Genomic DNA, 23,958 nt, shown 5'->3' on the forward strand with positions numbered 1-23,958 from the left:
AGGCTGCTCCAGCTGGGGAGGAATAACCCCAAGTACCAGCACGGGTTGGGGACTGACCTACTGGGGAGCAGTTCTGTGGAGAAGGACCTGGGAGTCTTCTTGGATCACGAGTTGATCATAAGCTGGCAGAGCCCTTGTGGCCAGAAGAGCCAATGGTGTCCTGGGGTGCATCGGGAAGAGTCAGGCCAGCAGGTGGAGAGAGCACAAGTGACACCACATGTGGAGTGTTGTGTTCAATTCTAGTTTACAAGAAAGACAAGGTACTACTGAAGAGGATCTGGTGGAGACCAAAAGATGATGAGGGATCCGGAGCACCTCTCTTAGGAGAGAGTCTGTGAGCTCGGCCTGTTTAGTCTAGAGAAGACTGAAAGGATGTCATCAATGCATACAAATATCTGAAAGGTGGGTGCCAGCAGGATTGTGCCAATGTCCTTTCGATAGTGCCCAGCGATAGTGTAAGGAGTAATGGTCAGAAACTACAATGCAAGAAATTCCACCTCAGCCTGAGGAGGAACTTCACCCTGAGAGTGGCAGAGCACTGGTACAGGCTGGCCAGGGGAGCCTGGAGTCTTCTCTCCCTCTCTCCAAACCCACCTGGATGCATTCCTAGGTAACCCTGTCTTCGCATGGGGTTGGTCTGGATGATCTCCAGAGGTCCCTTCCAACCTAACGATTCTGTGATTCAGGTTTGAGCTGCGGTGTGAATTTAGAACTGGATAAATCCATCCCTCTGGAAGTTATTTCTTTTTACCTCCGTTTTCTGTGTGCTCCGCAGTAGTGCTGCTGCTCCGCCTGAATCAGAAGCCGACTCTGTCGAGCACCGTTTGTTTTAAACCACGTTTTTTTCCAGACGAAGCTTCTCCGACCTCTCGCCGGCAGCGCGAGGGGACGCGGGGGGCGGGGCCGAGCGCGGCTCGCGCACCGCCCCTGTCACGTGGCGGCGGGTCACGTGATGGGCGCGCCGATGGCGGCGGCGTCGCCGCTGCGCTGAGGGGAGCCGGCATGGAGGTGTTCATCCCGTCCTTCCGATATGAGGAGAGCGAGCTGGAACGGGGATACACGGTGAGGTGCGCCGGGGCGGAGCACGCCCGCGCCTCGGGCTGCCTATGTGCCGGCGGCCAGCGGGGGCTGCGCTGGGGCGCCGGGCGGGCATCAGCATGCCGGGGCCGTGCTGCCCTTCCTGCCCAGGCCAGCCCCGACCTGCCCTTGCCCGACCTTGCCCCGATCAGCACCGCCCGTCTTTGCCCCGCCAGCCCTGTCCAGCCTTACCGTATTGTCCCCATCGCTACCTTGCTCTTACCCCGCCCTGCATTGCCCTCACTAACCCTGCTCTGCAGAGCCATCCCAACCCTGCTCTGTACATCCCAGTGTACAACCTCCTTGTGCAGACCGGCCTTTCCACTCGCAGCCGTGCCCTGCCCAGTGCAGCCCCCCCTGCTCTGCCCCTCTCGGCGCGGCCGGGATGCTCGCAGCCCGCCAGACACCTGCTGCCTCGCACGGGCTCTGTTCTGCGGGGCGCCAGCGGCAGTGGCTGCTGAGCAGCCTGGCAGGAGCTCCCTCGCCACTCGGCCCTGCGGGGTCCGGGTCCGTGCACGACCAAACACGGTGAAGGGGCTGGAGTATCTCTTGCGTGTGGAAACGCTGAGAGAACTGGGACTGCTCATCCTGGAAAATAAAAGGGACAGTGGCGTCTCTTCAACGTGTACTGATGATCTGAATGGACAAAATGGGGAAGCCAGACTCTGTGTTGGTCCCCAGTGACAGGAGAGGTGGCAGTGGGCAAACATCAGTACAGGGAACACCCTTTAAACATAAGACAAAACTGGTTTGTTATCATGAGGGTGGTCAAGCACTGGCATAGGTTGCCCAGAGGACTGTGAAGTCTCTATCCTTGCAGGTTCTCAAAACCTGCCTGGACACTATTCTGGAGAGCCAGCTGTATAGTTGACCCTCCTTGAACAAACAGGTTAGTCTGCACAATTTTTAGAGGTCTTTTTGTTCCTAGTAGTTTCTTCATCCACAAAATTGTTGGACAGTAGCACATTCACATGGTCCTGGGTTATATTATTAAATATATTCATTTAGTAGCTAAAAAAAAAAAAAAATTGAATCCTAGAACAACTTCTGGAAGATTAATCCATGTAGGCATAGTTCCATGAAGCAAGTTTATTTTCCTTATGTTTAATGCTGTATATTATTTGGTCCTCACTACTAGCAAATGTTTGCAGGCCTTAGAAAAGGTGAACCACTTTCATTGTATTAATGTGGGACTGTAGCAGCATTAATATTTTTGTCTCTTGGATGAAATTAAATGTGACTCCCTACAAGATACCTGTGTCATTTTAGGGACTTTGCTTTAAAACATTTTGACTGAATGTGGTTGAGTGTAATTACAACAGCACAGACTGATCCCACCACATCCTAGTTAAGCAGGTTAGTTGAAATGACAGAGTGATTTCTAAGATGTGCATATCACACAAATAGAATTTTTTGTAGTGATATTTATTTTAGTATTTGCTTTTTGTGAATTTCTGTTTCTTTAAATGTAATACTGCCTGACTCCTGCTGTCTAGAGGATTTGAGTTTTTTAAATTTCATAAATGTTAAGCTGTGTAAGCTTCAAAGAAATCAGAAATGAAACTATATGATCCTAGGAGTCTTCCAAGAAAATGATCCTGAGTGCGCACATGTTCTATTACAACGCTGTGGATTGTTACAACATTTTTCCTGTCAAATAATGTACTGGTGGTGAGTCAGTCTCATAGATCTGAAAGTTGCTGTAGCTCAGTACATTTTGATAGTTTTCCCTGCATGATTATTCTGCCATTTTAGCCAGATGAGGCAATTCTGTTCTACGTCTCATATGAAACATGATCCTGACTTTATGCTGACCATGAAACTGTATGAGAAATTGTAGCTAAAATTTGTCTGGGTTGGGCATACTTGTAGGAGTGGATGTGGAAAACTGCTCTGATAGTAAATTTGTGTCTATCCTTTGTGTTTTAAAGGGCTTCTGGACAATTAATGACAAAGGCTTATGCCAATGTAATTGCCAATTTGTGATTATGTAAATAATTTGCACGAGTATTGTATAAGTCCAAAAATTCAAAGTGGTCCTTCCAGCAAAACTGAGGTTGATGAAACGTTACCATTTCTCTGTACTAGCTATGAAATTGTACAGGCAATTCACTTTAAGTTAGTTTTCATCATCGGTTTTACAATATTAGCATTTAAAACAGTTTAAAAGTCAGAGAAGGTGTCCCAATGAACATGACTGGCAAACTGGTAACAAAGGACAAGAAAAGGCTGAGCTACTTAACTTTTTTTGCTTCAGTCTTCACTTGCAATCTCTTTTTCCCACAGTTCTCGAGTGAATGGACTACAAGGCAGGGAATGGGGAAGTAAGTTGTAAGAGATTATAAGGGTCATGAAGAACTGAACATACTTAAGTCTACGGATGCTGATGAGATGTGTGCCAGAGTCCTGAGGGAATTGACTGATGTAGTTGCCAAACCACTCTACTTGATATTTAGAAAGTCATGTAAAATCCCAGGTGACTGGAAAGTACCCATCTTTGAAGAGCATAGAAAGGAGGACGTTTCAAACTACCAACCTGACAGTCTCACTTCCATGCCTGAAAAGATCATGGGACAGATCTTCCTAGAAGCTCTGCTAAGGCATGTGGAGGACAGGGAGGAGATTTGAAGCAGTCAGTACAGCTGCACCAAGGGTGAGTCCTGCCTGAGCAGCCTGGTGGCCTTCTGTGATGCAGTGGCTACATCAGTGCATAAGGGAAGGGCTACAGATGTCATTTATCTGGACTTCCATAAGGCCTTTGACATGTCCCACATGACATCCTTCTGTCTAAACCCCCACAACATCCTTCTGTCTAAACTGGAGAGATTCTGCAGATCAACTGGCAGATGCACAAGGATTTGTTGGATGGTCTCATCCAGAGGGTAGTGGTCAATGGCTCAGAGTCCCAGTGGACATCAGCGGCAAGTGGTGCCTCCAGGGGTCTGCACAGGGACCAGTGTTATTTAATATCTTCATTAGTGACATAGACAAAGGGACAGAGTGCACTCCCAGCAGATTTGCAGATCACACCGAGCTGAGTGGTGCAGTGACACTCCTGTGGGACCTTAATGAGATTCAACAAGGCCAAAGCCAAGGTGCTGCACCTGTGTTGGGACAGCCCCTGTTACCAGTCCAGGCTGGGGGGTGAAGGCATTGAGAGCAGCTGTTCTGGGAAGGACTTGGGGGTGCTGGTGGGTGAGAGGCAGAACATGACCCAGCCATGGGCACTCACAGCCCAGAGAGCCAAACATGTCCTGGGCTGCATCCAAAGCAGCATGGGCAGCAGGGAAGGGAGGGAATTCTGCCCTTCTGCTCTGCTCTGCTCTGCTCTGGTGAGACCCCACCTGGAAGGGGTCTGCCACATCCAGCTCTGGGGTCCCTAACAGAAGAAAGAGGACTATTGGAATCAGGCCACAAAAAATGGACCAGAGGCATGGAGCACCTCTGCTTTCCTCTTTCAGTGAGGAAAGGCTAAGAGAGTACTTGTGTCCAACCTGAAGAAGAGAGGACTCCATTTTTGCAATAACCAGGGCTTTCAAAAAAGATGGGGACAGGTTTTTTAGTAGGTCTTTTTCTGTAGAACAAGGAGAGTGCTTTTAAACTAAGAGGGTAGATTCAGAGTAGACATAAGAACACAGTTTTTATGGTGAGTCTTGTGAAACCCTGCACAAATTGCGCAGAGAGGTGTCAAGTGGCCCATCCCTGGAAACATTCAAGGCCAGTTTGGATGGGGCTCTCAGCAGCCTTACCTAGATGAAGGTGTCCCTGCTCATGGCAGAAGAAGTGGATTAGATGACCTTTAAAAGTCCCTTCTAACTCAAACTATTACGCAGTTCTCTTCTCAGAGAAGTATCACTTTGCACAGTTGATAACTTTATTGTTGTCTTTCGCTTATGTGCTGACTTGTTCAAAATTAAAGTGTTTTGTTGGGCTGAAGTAGCTGGAACAAGGAACTATCAGAGATTATGCAACTAATAGCAGAAAAGGATGATGGAAGCAGATGAGAGATTGCTGTCGTGCTGACTGCCCACCAGAGCAGTCACATGCCAGCGGGTTGGAGAGGGTGCCTTCTGCACTGTGACAGACAATCAGCAGTCAGGGGTGGCTTTTTGAGAACAGTGGTGGTGGTTGTCCTAGCACCTTTTCTAGAAACAGTGATGGTGGTGACCTCCTGCATGAAATGGGAGACTGAAGGGAGAGCTGCTCCTCTCTGGTGGCTCTGCATTGCAACCATAACATACTTTCTGACATCCCTGTGTTTCTGGTTCCTTATCTTTAGTGGTGCAGAATCCATTTCCCCTGGATGCAGGCTGCTACTGTGTGTTTTTACTTCCTGAAAAGAAAAGACACAAAAAGGATATTTGACTTTTTCTTTATGGGAATTTATTACCAACTTACTGGTTTGTTTTCAGCTTAAGATTGTTGTTTCAGATTATTTTCTTTTTTCCCTGGTGTGGCTAGGCAGCACTTGCAAAGTGGAATAGTTAGAGATCCGTCAGTTCTTCAGAGAGGGTGGAAATGACTTGCCATAGAAAGTACTTTTCAGAGGGAAAAGTACAATGCAATTAAGAAATAGAAAGGGAGGTCTTGACCAGAGAGATAAAATATTAGGGACATAAAAGATTAGAAAGAAAAATTAGGGAAAAATCTTATTATGCAATGCTTAAGATTGGGTTCTGTCAGAAGTAAATAGGAAACACAGTTCTTTCAAAAGTGTTTCAGGAGCTCAGCTTTTCTGAAGCACTATTCATCTGATACAAAATCTTGAAAGTCTTTTTCCTTCATCCCCACACAAAAAAAACCCAAACAAAAATCCCAGAGTAAACTTGGCACTTGTTCCAGTCCTGTTTGGCGTATACATAAAATGATGAAACACAGAATATGGGAAATGTCAGTTTTCTTGGTGGACAATTAAATTTCATTGTCAGTTTAAATTGATGACACTGGCTTCTAAACTATTGAGCCTGTGCTAATAAATGCAACAGTTGTTCATAATTTGGCAGTGAATGACCTTTAAATGTAGGCGCTTACTAAGGATGTCCCTAGAGAACAATTCAACTTCGAAATGACACCCACGTGTTCTTGTTGTCATTTAAATATGCTCCCTTTGTCAATAACAGAATAATAAATACTAGTTAGATTTCTAATGTTGATTCAGATCCCAGGAAACTTACTGAATAAATTAGTGTACATTTGATTTATATTGACCAAAAAAATTTTACAGTGGTATATTGCAGGTCAAGGTGACATACATTTAAATGTGTTGTAGAGCAGAGGGCATACTTGACTGACACAAGTGCTTACTGCATTTTTAATTAACACTTCCAATGCTACTTTCCAAATTGCTCCTGGAGTTGCAAATGTAGAAGCAAGATCTGACATGTAAGATCATAAACTAATGTGGGTTTTTTGAAAATCCATTGGCTTTACCTCCATAGAAGCAGCGGTTTAATTACGAGGCTGTACTTTTCTCTATGGAAGTATAAAACCACAAGGATCTAAAGTTTGGTATAGTTTATGTATTTTAGCATTCTTTACTGTTAAAATAAATGTACATAGAGCCAAAAAGATAAGTTTTTAGTTGTTCTTCCATGAAGATCTAGAAAAAGCCACAATAACAAGCTATAAAGGGGTAATATTTTTTTTTTATTTACAAAGTATGGAGGGAGTAATTGTGAGTTTGTGTAAAAAGGTTTTGAAGTATTATGGTTCTAGCTCTTTCACTTTCACTTTTCTAGACTGTGTAAACTTGGTAGTTTTTAAAAATCGAACAGATTTTGAGTGACTCAAGTATGAAATCTACCAGTGTGAAGACTACTTGTATACCACTTGGGCTTTTGTAAGCTCACCTTGCATTAACCTTGTGTCACAAGTACTGTTGAAATCAGTGACACGCCAAGTTCAAGGAAGTTAAACAGAAGTATTCAATCTATTAGATCTAATTAGTGTTTTTTACAGTCTTAATGTCTTCATAGAGGGTTTTCAAGTGTCCTAGTTTCTCTAAAAGGGAGTCAAAGTAGGTTTTTACGGACGCATTTCTCTCCTGCAGGGATGATGAAGACAATAAAAGATAATTTGACAGATGTCAGTGATTCTGTAATGTCAGAAAAATGCTATTTTGATCATTATTTGGGTGGGTTTGATGTTCCAATGAAGGTGCATGTGTTAGGGGAGGAAAAGGACTTGCTATTTTGAGATATATACATTTGTTGGGGTGTTTGGTTTTTTTGTTGGTTTTTTGGGGTTTTTTTGGGTTTTTTTTAGTGAGTGACTTGTACATTTGTCAACAGTGATGATTGCATTTCTTTCCTCTGGTCATTTTCCTGTTTGACAGACTTTGTCAGTGGTATGAAACTGATCACTTGGTATGCAGTGGGAACTTGAAGACACAAAGAATTTTGCAGTGCACTCAATGGCAACTAAGGCAGAAACTAGGAACAGGTAAAACCAAAGTGAAAACTGGCTGAATTTGTACACAGAGAACAGTCAGAGCTGTGGACAGATCAGACGGAGACATACAGCTCCAGTGATCTCCAGTTATGGAGAATCCCCTGATTCACAGTCATGGAATCTTATTGGAAAGGGCTAAGTAAGATTTCTCTGTGCAGGAAATACCTTTCACTTTATTTGTGGTAGGAGGGTCGACAGCTGAGTAGAGAAGCAGCTGCATGATTGCCTCTATCAATTTTCCATCTGAAAGAGCAAAAGTTGACACAATCTATCAGTACATTACAACTGCAGAGCATCCATTATCTGTTCATCTCCTGGTATCTACTGGATTGCAGTTTTAATGAGGAATTTAAATTTTCAAAAAGATTGGAGCTAGCAGGACGTTCAGACATGGATCACAATAAAGATATATTTGAATTCCACTGTATTTCTAGAATGTGTTGGTGACAAAATTTTGTTAGTAATGTAATACTATCATTGGAATTATTTAATCAGAGGATTCGTGCTTAACTGCTCCTTATGATGTTTCCAGATAGCATCAAGTCATGGTTATTGTAAAATCTTGTCCACAAAGTGTTAAACATGCGTACATTCTTCACTAGCCAGGAGTGAGGGCACACCAGGCTTTAAAATGCAACATAAGGGAAGATGGAATAGATTTCTCCCTTTTTCTTAGTGCAGTGCAATTCTAATTGAATTTTTTTAGCACCATCTAACACCAATGTAATTAATTCCAGGTTTAATTGATAATTAGTCCCCATTGTTACGGCATTTATTAAGTTATCTTGGAATTTCATTGTGTGATACCTAAGAGGTGCTTCTGTGCAGAGTGCTTGGCAGGATAACTTCAGTGCTGCATGTGGGTACAGTGGAAATACTTGGTGTAGGTAGGCACCATGGAAGTATGCTAATGGAGGCTTTCAAGCCACTGTGTTCTTAATACTTTTGCTATCAGTAACCATTATTATTTTTGTGTTAACAGGAATTATATGAGGACTTGTATCAACTTTTCATTTTCAGTTCTCTGCAAGCCGAAATTTTTGTGGTTTGAAGAAGACTAAAATAACAATTTGGAGAGCATTCTGTGGAGGGATTTTAATGACAAAACAGAAGTGTTGTCATTCCTTTTGAAAGTGGCATTGTATTTTTAATAGAAAATGAAAGGAGGAGTGTATGTAGCCTGTTAATAAACTTACTCTGAGATGTCTTGGTGGAAAGTCTTGCAGCCGGAGTGTGAATACCTTCTTCCTGTGAACGGTCATTTTTAAATTAATATTTCAATCTATATATTGTGCTATAAATTTCACATTTCATAAACCAATAAATGTTGTAAGGTTTGTTTTAAAAATAAAGTATTTGGGGCACAACAATCAATGTATACTTTCAGGCATTGAAATAAGATGAGACAGAAGGAGCATACCATGAGTAAGGAGCATCAAACCCATGCCAGGTTTGAAACAAAGAATGTTTCTTCTCCTTCCTCCTCTGTTGGTGCAGTGAGAGCTCCACCTCTCGTTCAAAAAAACCTTCAGTTCTAGGAGCATGTAAATAGGAATTCTGAGAAGATGATTTTGAATGTTGAATTTGCTCTCAGTGTAGGGTACTGACTCTGGTAAGCAATTTATGAGAAGTGACAGCCAAACCTCTACTGCAACCTCCATCTAGTATATTATTTATTTAGATGTCACGGTGTTTGTGGGTCCAGGGCCTCTGTGAGGCAGTTATGGAATAATGTACATGCTACACAGAGTTTCAAATGTCACTCTTGAAAGGGGCTGCCTACACTTGGTAATAGTTGTTTCCTGATGAGATGCTGTGAAAAGCACTGCATATCCAAAAAGGTATTCTTACTATGTGAGTACTTAATTCTTTAATAGAGTGAAAACAGTATAAAACTTCTGTGAAAGTCTTCTGTTCCACTAGGCTACCTTGAAAATGGCAAGATGAGAACTACTGATCATTATTTTATTTTTTATATTTCTTGTCTCTCCTGTAATTGATTAATTTTTAATAAATAGAACCCTTTTTTTATACCAGAGCAGGAGGTATTCAAGGGCTACAGTATCTTCACATTGGAAAATAATGAAATCTAAAGCTTTTCTTATAATCTTTACAAAAGGATAAATAACGTCTTGATTAGGTAATGAAATAACCAATTGTTCAGCAGCAAGTCTACATTGATTACAATACACTGCTTTAAGAAAAAGGACCATATGTGTTGAGAAATACAGCTAACTGCCTGTACTTCTGGTTTTGCACAGTACTCTTGCTTTGTGCATAGATTCCCTTCTCTACTCTTTACTGGGTAATCAAGCTCTTAGCAGGAATAGGACTCCCTGATCATGTGTCTTCCTTGCAGTTGACCTGTGATGGTAATTACAATCTGACTTTTGTTCTTTTAAGATGTGGAGAAAAAGAAAAAGTAATATGTCTTCAGTTTAATAATAAATTAATGGACTAGTAAATATATGGTAATGTCAGGAAATGTAATAAAAATATTAGATTTTCTTTAAATATGTGAAGAAATGGATATTTGGGGAAAAAATGCGCATCAACATTGGATTTGAAAGTTATGCCATTATAGAATCAGAAAATATGTTAACTTACTATTTTTTTTATTTGCTCCAAATTCTAAGAAACATTATCTCCTGTGATGGCGTATTTCTTGTAAAACTTCAAAATGTTTCATTCTTACAACCAAGATTGAGAACATTTGAAAACTGGTTTCTAATTAGAGATTCGTTCTCTCATTGAAAGCCAAAGACCTGCCTTCTGGATTTCTGTTCTAGTGAGGGAGCACAAAAAGTCAGTAATTACTGAAAACATATGTTTTTGGTTCTGGATAGAAAACATCATAGGCCTTTCCTAATACTGAGTGCTCAGAATGTGGATATGACTCTGTGATTGGTAGGAATAGCATCTTTGCACCATTGCCTCTGACATGGTGACTAGAAAGCTCAAGTAGATTCTAAAATATGACAGTTTGTGGTGGATTTTTTGGTTGTTCGGTTTGCTGCTCAGTGTTTGGTTTTGGGGGGGGTTTTGTGGGTTTTGTTAGGGTTTTTTATTTAGAATTTCCTTTTCATATTTTCCCTCTCTATCAAAATATGTTCCTAATTATGGTTTTGCCTTCCCTTGTCAGAAATGTTTCAATACCAGACATCCAAGTTTTACCATGTGTTCCTATTGCCATTTGGGAAGGGGGAGCGAATGTTTTTATGTGTCTTTTAAAGCAATTCAGCAAGTGTTTGATGAGAATGTTATTTCAGATAGTAACTTTTTTCTCTCCTCTCAGTCCTTATGTTGCCCTGAATTAGAGGTTAAATATACTTTGTAAAAAGTTCAGCACTTGTAGCAAAGAACATTTTATCTTTTGCTACCTACTTGCTACTATATATTTGTCTGGAAAATAAGGAGAATGTGCTAATGGGGATCAGAAACAGTTTGAAGGTTCTTGTTAGGATAATTTTTTCTCTATGTGCATTTAGGCTTCATATTTGAATTTTCCCTTTTGTGTCTAATTGCAGCTTTAGAAAACCTCTAAACATAGTTTTAAGGATGAAAAGATCTAGTGCCACCTGGTTCACAGTATAGAACTCTAAATTAAAAGAGTGATTCTTTGTCTAGCCAGTGAAAAAAAGGGAGAAAGAAGGAAATTTTTTCTGAAATAAATTTTTCTGTAAGCTAAGAAAAGATGACTAGAAGTTCGTTACTTAAACCATGAAAGTCACTGCTGTTTGCTTTTCCTTTTTTTATTTTTTAATTTTTTTTAATAACTGTAAATGTTACTCTCCTTGAATGTTGTGGTTGGGATAATACCACTAGCACAAAACTTTGCAAATTTACTAAGTGTTTAAATGATATATTTTGCGAACTGATAAAGAAAATGTTAGTTTTGAAGTGTGTATGGTGTCTAGGAAAGAAATGGTAACATGCTGCACATTCAAAGCTATTTTTTGCTACTAAATTGTCAAAAATTGCGGATTTGAAAGGGGGTAAAAACCTGTTTAAAGTAATCACAGATACAACTGTTATCTGTTATGGGCTAAGAACTTAATGCCCTATTGCTCAAATGAGTTTTTGCAATAACAAGATAGCTGTATCACACTCCTAAGTGAAAAGCTCATGAACTTGCCTGCATATTTATTTCCAACCTCCACTCTTCTAACAAGCTCCCAAACTTGTTGTTGCTTATAAATGTGGAAAATGGACCTGATAAAAATGTTTAGTCTGCAGGGCTGTGTTTTATTTATCATATCACAAAAGAACAATGTTTTGTTGCATCATGGTCAAAATAGAAGCGACCTTGCTTGTTCATGAGTGTTCAAAGCCTAGAGATAAGAGGCAAAGTAATAGAGTACAATAGAAAGAGTGTAGTGTAATTATTTGTGGCTTGTCAAGTGAAGCCCTTTCAGGCCCCAAGTGATTCAAATCTAGGAACTCTGCACAATTCTGTACACTAACCATAGCCAGCATCAGAGAAATCTCACCCAGCTTCTCCGACAGTACTGAAATTGCATCAGTTTGTCATGCACTGAGCATGCCAGCTTCGCACAATATCATTTGCTTGCAAATGGACCTGGCCCCAACGCCCTGAGACACATTCTTTGGTATCTGACTCTTGGCCTGTGATTTGTCATGTCTCTAGTGCTATCGGCGTAAAGTAATTTTAATAGATTCTGATGGTTTGCTTGTGGAAGGTAAAGAATGCACTACAGATTGTGTCAGGTAGCTTTCTATGGCATTTAGTTTGGTGGAGGCCCTCATGATGGTGATAGCCAAACAAAGAGTACGGAGAAATGAGAACCTTATTTTGGATAGTGTTTAACACTACCCTTCTCAATACCCCGCTGTGGACATCCTTACTAACTCAGCAGGTCCAAGAACTTAGCAGCTCACCAAAGCGGTGTTATTTGTGCTTCAGAGTTATTTATGTATGAGAGATACAGCAGGAAAACAGTGGCTTTTTTGTCCCTATTAAAAAAGGGTGTAAAATGTGTGAAAAATTTAGTTAGTTTCCAAGACATAAACTGGATATGTATTGTCTTTGTTTACGTTTGTATCATTTGTTTAAAGCATTAATACTTTCTAAATAAAAATCCCTGGATTTTTTAGCAAGTATGTTATATAATACTGTTAAAAAATTTTAAAAGGTTTGTGCAATTTATTCTAACATGTATCTTTTATAAAATTGCATAAATATAGCCTCAGAGATAGATTCCTGAAGAATTTCTTCATAGATTTTAATTGATGCATTTATTTGATAATTATTTGATTGCTAAATCTTTGTTTGGAATTGTTTTCTTATACTATGAAGCAAGTATGTGGCATTTTTTTACTCTTTCTTTGACACCACTGAGATGAGATTATTTTGCCATTGACAACTCTGATCTTTGCATCATTTTTTTCAGCTGACTTCCTTAATTGATTACTACTTTGGTGTTGGAGCCTGCAGCGTAGCTCTCCAGAATTCTGCTGACACCAATCGATTAATGTGAAGGTGTTAGTTAGTGATTTCATCTAAGAAACATTCAAAACCATGTCAGTAATCAGTTCTTAAAAACTGCCAGATCATTGGATTTTGGTTTTTTTGAACATATTAGTTTGAGTTAACAAGGATTTCTCTGGAGAGGCAACAACAACAAAAACACAATAAAATAAAACAAAAAAAACCAAAAAAATCCAATCAAAAAACCCAAACTAACAAAAAAAAAAACAACAAAAAAAAACCAAAACAAAAAAAAGGAAAAACCTACAAAACAGACAAAAAAAACCAAACCCAAAACTATCCCTTGAAGGGAGTCTTGTGGAAAGAACAGATTTTATTCAATCTTATATTAATACAGCATACATGGACATGCCTTAATATTTAAAAAACTGTTTTAAAATATGTTCTTATTAATATTTAAGGTATCTCTGAGGAATTTATAAAAATGCTTCAGCACAAAATATTTCTTTTTATGTTTACCAGGGGAATTTTTGACAACGGTGTAACTCTGAGCACCCCGCTAGCAAGTCTGTGCAAGTCTGCCACTTTCTTTCCTGCTGTAGCTTTCACATTTGCTTAGCAGCTTTGCATAGCTAAGCACATTTTTATAATGAGCCTGCATTTCTTTCCTTTTCTGAACATATTTTCTTAAATATATTCAGAAAAATAGTGTTGTTTTGTATAATTCCTCAGAGTAATTCTGTGTTATGACCAGAACTCGCTGTTCAATATTGCACATAAGAAGAAAGAAGTAATATTTTTTTTAAGTTTGATGCTAACTTTTGGAAGCATGTTTTCCTTTTATTTCTTGGTGGAGTTTTTTGTAGGATGACTTCTTAAAGCAATGTAAATTTTTACAGTGTGCTAGGCTTTGCTGCTTATGCATCAGTAAAACATCTCTGCCTGATTTCCTAGGTCTAGTTGTCTAAAGTACTAGTTAGTTAAATCCAGTGAGCGTGCTGTCATCACAGGCTTTGTTTGTACAGCAGGCAACCTAAATTACAGTAATTTCACGAATACAAGCCACACCGTTTTGACCAAAATTTTGTTCCCACACCGGAAATGCGGTTAACACTCAGGAGCGGCTAATATGTGAATAATTTTCTGACATTTTCAACCTCGGGAGTGCAAACCGAGTCAGTGCAAACTGTAAAGTCGAGCTCCTGCCAGTAAAACCCTGCATTTACGCGGTTGTTACAAATTGGTTACTCTGTTGCGTGGCAGGTGGAGCTGCTCTGTGCAGGCAGCACAGGGGGTGGGGAAGGCGGGGCAGCTCTCTCCTGCTGGCCCCACGGCCCGGGGGAAGGCAGGGGGCTCTGTGCTGCTGGCCCCGCGGCTCGGGGGCCTCCCGTCCCTGCGTGCTGCCACCGCAGGAGTGGGGCGGCTCCATCCCCGCCTCCCACCGACGCCACGGGTGCCGGCAGGCTCTGTGCCCCCCCTACCACTGCGAGGCAGCACTGGACCGGGGTGACTGAGCCCAGAGGCAGCGGCGGCTGGCCCCAAGAGGCCCTGCCGAGTGACAGAGCCAAACTGGGCCACCCAGCCCTGTCAGCAGGCCCGAGCCGAGCCGTAAACCCCGTCCTGCCGCGATTCTGTTACTATTTGGCAACTTTGTTGCACGCAGGTCCTCCTTGCGAACAACAGAGCGGCTTATACTCAGGTGCGGCTTATTTATGGACAAAGAACGAATTGTTTGCCAACACCCGGCGATGCGGCTTATACTCAGTGTGGCTTGTATTCGTGAAATTACTGTAGTTGCCTCTACACCAATAGCAAAACCAACAAAGTACAGTGATTTCATGAATACAAGCCATACTGAGTATAAGCCACATCGCCAGGTGTTGGCAAATATTTCGTTCTTTGTCCATAAATAAGCCGCACCTGAGTATAAGCCGCTCTGTCGTTCACAGCGAGGACCCGCGTGCAACGAAGTTGCCAAATACTAACAGAACCGCGGCATGGAGGGGTTTACTGGTTCAGCTGAGGCTGTGCAGGCTCGACCCACTCGGGGCTGCTGACGGGGCCAGGTGGCCCAGCTCAGTGGGGCCGCTCGGGGCTGGCCGCCGCCTCTGGGGTCGCTCACCCTGGCCCTACTCCCGCCGCAGCAGTGGTGGGCGAGCACGGAGCACACTCCCCGCTCCTGCGGCAAGCGGGCACGGAGCACCCCTGCTCCTGCCACGGTGGCGGAGGGCGGGGGCGGAGCACACACCCCGCTCCTGCGGCAAACGGGCACGGAACACACACCCCGCTCCCACCGTGGCGGCGGAGGGCGGGGGCGGAGCCCCCCGGCTTCTCCCCAAGCCATGGGGATGTCAGCACAGAGCCCCCTGCCTCTCCCCCGCCTGAAGTAGGGAACTTCCCTGCCTCCCTCCCTCCCCCCACGCTGCAGGTGCTCAGCTGGCCCCACCCGCCGTGCAACACAGTAACCAATTTGTAACAATCTCGAAATCCTGGGTTTTACTGGCAGGTGCTCGGCTCGGCACCCTGGCTGGCACTTCTAGGGTTGTAAATGTCAGAAAATTATTCACATATTAGCCGCTCCTGAGTATTAGTCGCATTTCCGGTTTGAGATCAAAATCTAAGTCAAAATGGTGTGGCTTGTATTCGTGAAATTACTGTACTGTGGTCAGTAATATCCTTATATTCAGATGGGGTAGAACTTAGATGGCATGCATACACGTGTGTTTGTGGGTGCAGGTACACAGAAGCACATACATATAACAACATTGGCAGGATTTATTGGGTTGTATTGCTAAAGGGTCTGACTGCTCAGCTGCTAGTGGAGAACAATGAGACAAGGTACCATGAAAGCATACTCAGAAAAAGAGCTGAGGAGGGAAATCCCCAAGTCAGCCAAATTTGGTTTTGTACCCATACAGTCAAACCATAGTTTTACACTTCTGTACAGGGATCAAGGTTTTGAAACCAAAAGAGGTAAAACCTGTGGTTCCATCAGATAGCTTTCTGTCATAGTGGTATGTTTGGTACTGAAGCTGGCTTGGCAATAGCTTTGGCTTTCCAGTACACAGAGAGGGAGTTGAGGTTCGCAATAGACTTAGGGCCCTTTTTTGGTATAGACAGCTTGGAAATGTGAAATGTATTCTTGCACAGAATCGTGGAATAGTTTGGATTGGAAAAAATTGATTTAAAAATCATCTGATCCAGCTATTTACCATGGGCAGAGACACCTTTCATTAGATCACAGCTTCTCTGGGCAACATGTTCCAGTGTCTCACCACCCTCGTCATAAAAAATTTTTTCTTGTTTCCAATCTAAATCTACACTCTTAATTTAAGACTTAATGTTGTCACGTGTTCTGTCATTACGAACCTTGGTAAAAATTAGCCTGTCTCCATCTTCCCTGTGAACCCCCATTTTATATTGAAAGGCCACAAAATAATCTCCCTGGAGCTTTCTTGTCTTGGGCTGAACAGCCACAACTCACTGAACAACCACAATTCTTTTCCTTTACAACTCTTCACAGCAGAGATGTTTCAGCTCTCTGGTCAGTTCTGTGTCCCTTCTCGGGACTTGCTCCAACAGATCCATGTCTTTCATGTCACTGAGAATCCAAACACTTTAGGTGGAATCTGGCCAGAGCAGAGAGGGAGAATCTTCTCCTCCTCCCTCCTGACCATGCTGCTTTTGATGCCAATGCAATTGGCTTCCTGGGCTGTGAGCGCACATTGCTGGGTCTCACCCAACTTTTCATTCACCAGTAGCCCAAATCTTTTTCTGCGGGACTGCTCTCATCCCATTCATTCTCCAGCCTGTGTTGATACTGAGGGTTTCAAACGCATGCTTGCTTTTGGCCATGTTGAATTTCATGACGTTCTTGTTGGCTCACTTGTCAGGCCTGTCAAAGTCCCTCTGGATGACATCCCTTCTCTTCAGCAAATGAACTGCACCTCTCAACTTGGCTCAATTTTTTGTTTAGAGGCCACTTACAAGGCCTGGAATCAAACATGAGCAAGACCAACCACAACAATGGTAAAATGCTGCTCAATGAATAAGGCAAAGATCTTGAGAAAAAGGTTTTTAATTATTGCTGGAGGTAAACCCAATGGGATTGATTAAATGGACAGGATTATTTCTTGAATTCTTTGACTTTGGAGTTCTTCTCTTTTAACCTCAATGGTTTTGTTGTATTTCTTTTGATGGAGTAATGTCTAAATTTATACTTTACAGTGGGTGTTGTAGTACTCAGTATTTCAGTGAGAACAATAGAAAAGTTCACTGTATAGTTTGGGGAAAAATAGCTGAGTTACAGGCTTCTTAAATGTTTTATAGCATGTCACGGTTGGTTCCTTTTTTATCCTTTTTATTCTCCTTTGTGTAACATTGTAAATATTTAAATATGGCTCCCAAAAATAAAATCTCTCTTAAATGTTGAGCTCCTGTTGAAGGCTCTAGGGATTTGGTGTACTGACTTAGAACTGGTTGAATGCATTTTAAAAATAACTTGTGGCTGTAATTATTTGCTTCAACAGCTTGACTAGTGGTCAGAATTAAGAGCCAGGGTGCAGAACCAGCCTGCTGGGGGCCACTGAAACAGCTGGAGGTCCAGTTTTTGCGTCTGGACCTGAAGGCTAGCTCAGCTACTCCTGAGCAGCCTTTTTTGTAAGCTCCCAGTATGAGCACAGATTAAGCAACATTGGACTGACTTAGTTTAGATGCAATGGAAACTTGCAGTCACTACAGAATATTCCTTTTTAATTAGCAGAAATTTTGAAGCAGAGAAATTGCTTAAGCTTTCTAAGCAAAGGTTTTCCTCAGAAAAGGGAATCAGCACTGTTTTGTCTTACTAGGTTGCTGGGATTACTCCTAGATGGAGACACTTAGCTTAATTTTACTGTTTCCTAGTTCTTGATTCTAGTTAGATTCTGATGCAAGTATGTGTATGTGCATTTAATATATATATATATTTAAAAATACAAGAGAACACTGAGCACTTCAAATGAGCAGCCATGCCCTTCTTTTATTTTCCTTTTAATGTACTCAGAGCTAAGATCTTGAATAGATTCTCCTACACCATTAAAATAATAAAATAATGTATTAGGTGATAAATTGTTTGTATTATGAAACACTGTTGATTACCTCACTTATTAGTTGGGCATTAAAGCAGACAGTAGTGAGACAAATAATTAAATGCTCTTGTAACTTGCCTTTTATGTATAAAAAGAGTGGCAAGCAAAATATGCATCATGGGGGCTTGTAATTCCCATTCATGTTCAATTGTGAATACACAGAAAATATACATTTTTCTCATTTAGAAACATATACTACACTAAAGTTTGTTTCTACTGGGTGACTTTTAAGTTGCTTTTTTTTTCCTTTAATTAAAGTTCTTCATAATAATATGGTTTCCAGCTATTGATACTTAGTGTTCTTTACAGGCTGTTTACTTGATGATTTTTGGTGTTTATAATAACAAGAGGAATTAAGGTTTAAAAGGCCATAGCAAGCACTCACTGGAGGATTTTTGCCTCAACTAAGTTACTAGTATTAGTCTTTCTGTAGCTTGGGTAAGGTGTGCGTGCTTAGCCTGAAGGTTGTCCATGTGAGTTAACTCAGTTTCAGTCCTTGGAGTGATGGCTGTTGTCTGTTTGTATCTTTCCTGGGGTGCCTAACAGACCAGTAGGGGTCACTCTATGCATTGAATTTAGGGAACATGTTGGTAATTTTAATTACTCTTTTTAATTGCATATACCAGCATACTTGAAGAAATCCTAGAGAAGAATTCTACTCATTGTTCATTAAGTTACTGTTTTTTCTTTGAGTTGGGAATATCTGTTCAAAGTATGTATGATAGTTAACATATTATAAACTAACTATGAAGCACGGCTATATCACAGACTGGATATCTGATGATACAGTATCAGAAGAGTCTTTGAGAGAGTCTTCACAGTTTGTTGGAAGAGAGCATGCTAAAGAGAAAGGGATTCTGGTTGGGCTTACTGTATTTCCATGCCCCAAGTCAATAAAAGAGGCTGGAAAGTCTGTCAAGACAGGTCAATGTGCCACATAAATGCTTCCATTCCATTTCTCTCCAAGTCAAACTTTAAGGGCATTTTTTTAACTCTAGCAGAAGCATCTGTGCATCTGCTAAATGAAATAGATGGGTGAAGAGATTCTGGTCTTTTAAGTCAGGCAATTAATTGTGCAACTAGTTGATGATCAATGTTGTCACTTCAATCCAATATATAAGATCCATCTCTTTCCAGTTTTTCTGTAGTGGCAGTGTTGGGAAATATATCTTTCCCTCCTACTCTCTTCTAAAATCTGTATCTTAGGATTTAAAATGTTTTCCATATAAGATTGAAGAAAGCTGAATGTATCTTAATGCTTGTGAAAGGATGTAATCCTTTCTTAAATGGAGCATTTATCCAGTTTTAAATTAAAGACTGAGATATGTACTTTGTAATACTTTCTTTGCTTAGATTCCTTAGTGAGAGATGCATTGCAAATTTTGATTGAACTAGCTATGTTGTTTATATTCCTATCCTTTCCATCACCTCCTCTTCTACACTTTTTGCAGTAGTTTATGTATTTGTGGTTTTGTGTGCTACAGTTGTGTGCAGGAGCTCAAGTTTTATTTCAAAAGTGTTGGAAGCCATGGAGAATCTTCAGTGTGAGTGGTCTGTGGGAAAAGCCCAGCAAAAATCGCTCCAATCTGGCTTAGCTGATATCCAGGACCTGAGAGTTCAGTTTCTGACTCAGACCAGTCACAGTGGTCTGTGGTTTGGTTCAGAAAAGCATAGATAATCATGTGGAGTCAGGTGAGATAAAGATTAAGAATGTGTTTGTAATGTTCATGATCTTTACTTCAGAGGCTACCTGTAAGGATGAAGTGATTAATTTCAGTAATACTGGTACAAGAGCAGGTGTGAGCAGAAAAAGTGATAGCAAGGTAGTAAGGGGCAGGATTTGCTTGTTTTTCTATGCCTGATGAGATTTGCTTAATTTGATTGATAGGGGAATATGAAAACATGTGCTGATGACTTTTGCATACATTGCATTTCGACAAGAAAACGAAAGATTGTCTCAAGTGTGTGTGTTTCCATTTTTTCAGTAATTGAAATTCTATTTATGTTGGTAATTTTTTATTGTATTAAAGAGTATAGTTTCTTCTTTTTGTTAACTTCTTTTCTTTAAGTAGTCCAAAAATCAGCACCTTAAAACCAGAGAAATGTCTTCAAATTACTATGCTGCGTTTTTAATTGAAATGGAGCAACAAACCTTGTAATCCTATAACATAAAAACTATTAGCATCTTTCCAGCAAATGTTACTTGAATTCACAAATTTTATTCAACTTTAATGTTTTTTTTTATTAGTGAAACTCCTTGTTTTTCCTTTTTGCAACATTTTTTCTCTACATTTCCAGTGAAGTCATTATGGCTTGAATAAATCATAGCTTTCCTTTATTTTCTCTGCTCCCAGCTATACTGAGTCATCTAAGCCTAACATATTTTCATGCCTTTGTATGTAGCCCTTATTTCTCCGAAACTGATCTTTGAAAGAAAAGTTTGCTCTTCTTTTCACAGAAACAGAGAATATTTAGGATTGGAAGGGACCACTGGAGGTCATTTTGGCCAATATCTCTGTTCAAGGAGGGTTCCATAGAGTACATTGTTCAGAATTGTGTCCAGATGACTTTTGAATATCCTGCAGTGGGAGAGACTCCAAAATCTCTCAGTTTAACACGAATTAGGAATATGACAAATATCAACATATGGAACTATATTTTCACACAGCAATCTGGTAAATGAGATAACGGAAAAAAGCAGTTAAACCATTCCTTTGCTTCTTCATCCATAGAGAAAAGATGGACTTCAAAATATATTTTAATTTATTTTTTTTTTTAATGTTGACAAAATCACCAGATTTGTATGTTCATACCAAATAAAGGGAAGGTTATAAGATCTGAGAAGATAAAAATATTTTATCACTTTATTGACTGAAGCAGTGTTTCTGTGGTTTCTTTTAAACATTTTTTTATATCTTTGTACTGCTTTTCTGTAGGTACATTATAAATTTTGATTGTATTTAGGCTTTTGTTAAATCACACATTTATCAATTTACCTTTTTTAAAACTCAATCTCATTTTCAAGTATACTTGTATTTGACGTTAAAAGCTTAAAACTTAACTTAAAAAAAAAGTAAAAAGTAGTACCAAAAAATTTTAAAAGGAAAAAGATTTCAAAGACCCAAGCAGTAATGTAATGGGTAATTGGTCAATCAAGCCACCTAAAGATGGTGAAAAGTTACATCATACAGTAGTAAATGTCATACTGGTTTTGGGAGTTCTTCTTGTACACTGAACTTTGTACAGAACAAAAATTGGTAATTTTGTCAAGGAGCAGAGTGAGAAGACTGATCCTGAACAAAGCATCAAAAAGTGGCAGTGCTGAAGTTGTCTTAGATTCTCAATGGGGATTCCTTTTGTGTGGTGTGCCTTCAGTGCAAAGATGAATTCCCCGCTTAAAAGAGCCCTCCTAAGTGATGTTTTCCAGTGGAAAGAGTAATCATATGGCTGATGCAGCTTGTAGTGTTTCATGCTTTGGAATTCAAAATTACAGAGAAAACTGTAAATTACTGCGAAATAGTGAATATTGTAATGTTTGTGACTACATGCATTTGTTTTCCGTAGGCTTTCGGGATTTCTTTTAGAAATGTTGGGTTCTTGGTGTATTGTGAACCTTTTATAAGACACCAGTGTACAGCACTACAATCTATACTTATTCGCTAACAAAGAAAGATGCTTCTAATGCATAATGAATCCAAGTATTAGTTTTTTTCTTTTGACTTTGACTTTAACTCCACTGAGTTTAACTAAGAAAACATAAAAGTCATTGCTTCAGCTAAGTATGCCTTTCCAGGAAGAAGTGATGATACTGCTACAGGCATGCTCTAAGCAATGGCTTGGGCATTTACCTAGTTCATATATCCCTGTCATAAAGAGTCAGTTTCTGTTCTTTTGAAGTGATGTGGCTTTCTGTGAATTATTCACAGGGAAGAAAAGGTCTTCTGTGCCATCTAAAACAGAGAAAAATGCCTGTGATATATGTTTTTGTGTAACAAAATCAAGGAATATTAAAATGGTTGCCTAAATATGAACAAGCCATATGTATTATTGCATGATACAGTTGCAATCTGCCATAGAAAAATAAAAGCTGCATTGAAAAGAAATTAAGTAATAACATTATTAGATGTGAGGCTGTTTTACATGATTTAAATACTGAAAGAGTGAAGTGTGTTCATCGTGATTCACTTTCAAATTCTGCACAACCTCTATACATCCTTACGTCAGCAGTATCTATTTCCATTTCTCTTAGCTCCAGTTCTAATAGAGTGGAAATATATGGCTTTGTATTTTTCTGAGAGAACTGACTCCAAGGTATTATTTGGGAATTATTAATACTGAATAATGTTTTCTTACTTTTCGGGGTGACTTCATTGAATGAAGATAGATGTTTCTTGTGCTTTAGACAGATACTTTACATTTCAAATAAAACAAATAGTTTTAGATCCAGGGTTAAATTAAAAGTAGGTTCACGTAGGGATTTTTTGTTTTTTCATAATTGGTTACAATTGCTGCTGTCATCATTATCAGTGTCAAGGCTTTCAGCCCAGATATTTATGCATATCAGACAACTGAGATGAAGAGAATTTCCTGTTTTCTGTATAAGCACAAAGTACAAAGACCAGAACTTGGAAGGAACAAAGTGCAATTTGTCTTCAACTTCTTGTCTAAAGATACTCCTCTATTCTTTTCAATAATTTTGAGTTCTTATGAGTAAAAGCTTATGCAGTAAAGGATTATACAGAAGAATACAGAATGCTACATTTTCTTTGTTTAAAAAAAAACACGGGGCTAAAATAAGTTTCATAAATATACCTAAAATAGCATCCTATCTATACTTTTCCATTGTCTGGGGTACTTCCTCTTTCCTTCCCGCTAACTTTAAGAAGACAGACAGTTTGATTTTTAGACATTTGGCGTCATATGCAATGAATGAATGACTGTTTCTTTATCTTCCATTTTCCACTTAAATCTGTACATACTAAATACACATGGTTTTGTATATGTGCTGACAAATGCTGACAGCTAACCGTAGCCTCTGACATGACACAGTTTCTTTTAGATGCAGACTGAGCTAGCTGTGAAAAATGTTGAAGATGTATTTGAAATCTGTTTGCTATGAAGGAGTTCTTGGTTTCATTTTTGTGAGTAATTGCAAATATTAGCTTCTGGGCTGAAATTTTACATCACAAATAATTAGTACGCATTGAAATTCCTAATGTTCAGTGAGATAATTAATCTATTTCCAAAAAACTGAGGAAATTGTTTTGCCAGAATTAATGAAACAAATTTGATCATTCAACTGTTGTGTTGCCTTATTTTTCCCCTCTTTGGAGTGGGAATTATGAAGTTTTATTAGAGTGGGAAAAGTAATTGCTCTGTACCTGTAGCTTGATTCAGTCTTAGTCAGATGACCTGTGAAAAATCTCAGTTTACCACTAGTTTTTTTGGGTCTGAAAGCAAGATTCTTCTAGTTGTTTTGCAGAAAGTGCATTAGAAGAACGCAGGGAAAAGAACAAGAAACATCTAATCATTATTGGTTTTATCTGAAAGAAGTTTTCATGTTAACAACTGGACTGAAAATTGGTGAGATGGTTTCACATTTTTCCATTGTTGTCAATGAGTTTGTACAGATTAGTCCATATTGCTTCTACTGTGAAATAGTGGAAAATGTATTCTGCTTGTTTAATAAGACATCATTCACATACATTTCTCTGTTATTATTAAGGCTTGATTTCTCTAGTTGTGTGAGATTTGGATTTAGTCAGCCTCTGGTTTCATGCTGCTTGCCTAAATTGGAATGGCATTGGGAATGTCTTCTCTGAGAACTGAGCCTTTTATCTCTTCCCAATTGAAATG

The 23,958-nt window shown here is 40.0% G+C and overlaps 1 protein-coding gene across 4 annotated transcripts in view; it reads left to right on the top strand.

Moving 5' to 3' along the window:
* The first annotated feature begins 933 nt into the window (after positions 1-933).
* Positions 934-23,958, top strand: part of SNX24 (sorting nexin 24) — an 87,355-nt gene continuing 64,330 nt past the window's right edge. For 2 of the 4 annotated variants that reach the window (XM_033084800.2, XM_033084801.1), the window contains exon 1: positions 934-1,062. In XM_033084800.2, the coding sequence (XP_032940691.1) occupies positions 1,003-1,062 (60 nt within the window). In that variant the 5' untranslated portion in view covers positions 934-1,002. Of the gene's footprint in view, positions 1,068-1,897; positions 1,967-23,958 lie in introns of those variants that run through there. The other 2 variants (XM_033084802.2, XM_033084803.2) reach the window with 2 other exon arrangements.

Source organism: Catharus ustulatus, chromosome Z, assembly GCF_009819885.2.
Source record: "Catharus ustulatus isolate bCatUst1 chromosome Z, bCatUst1.pri.v2, whole genome shotgun sequence".
Classification (NCBI taxonomy): Eukaryota; Metazoa; Chordata; class Aves; order Passeriformes; family Turdidae; genus Catharus; species Catharus ustulatus.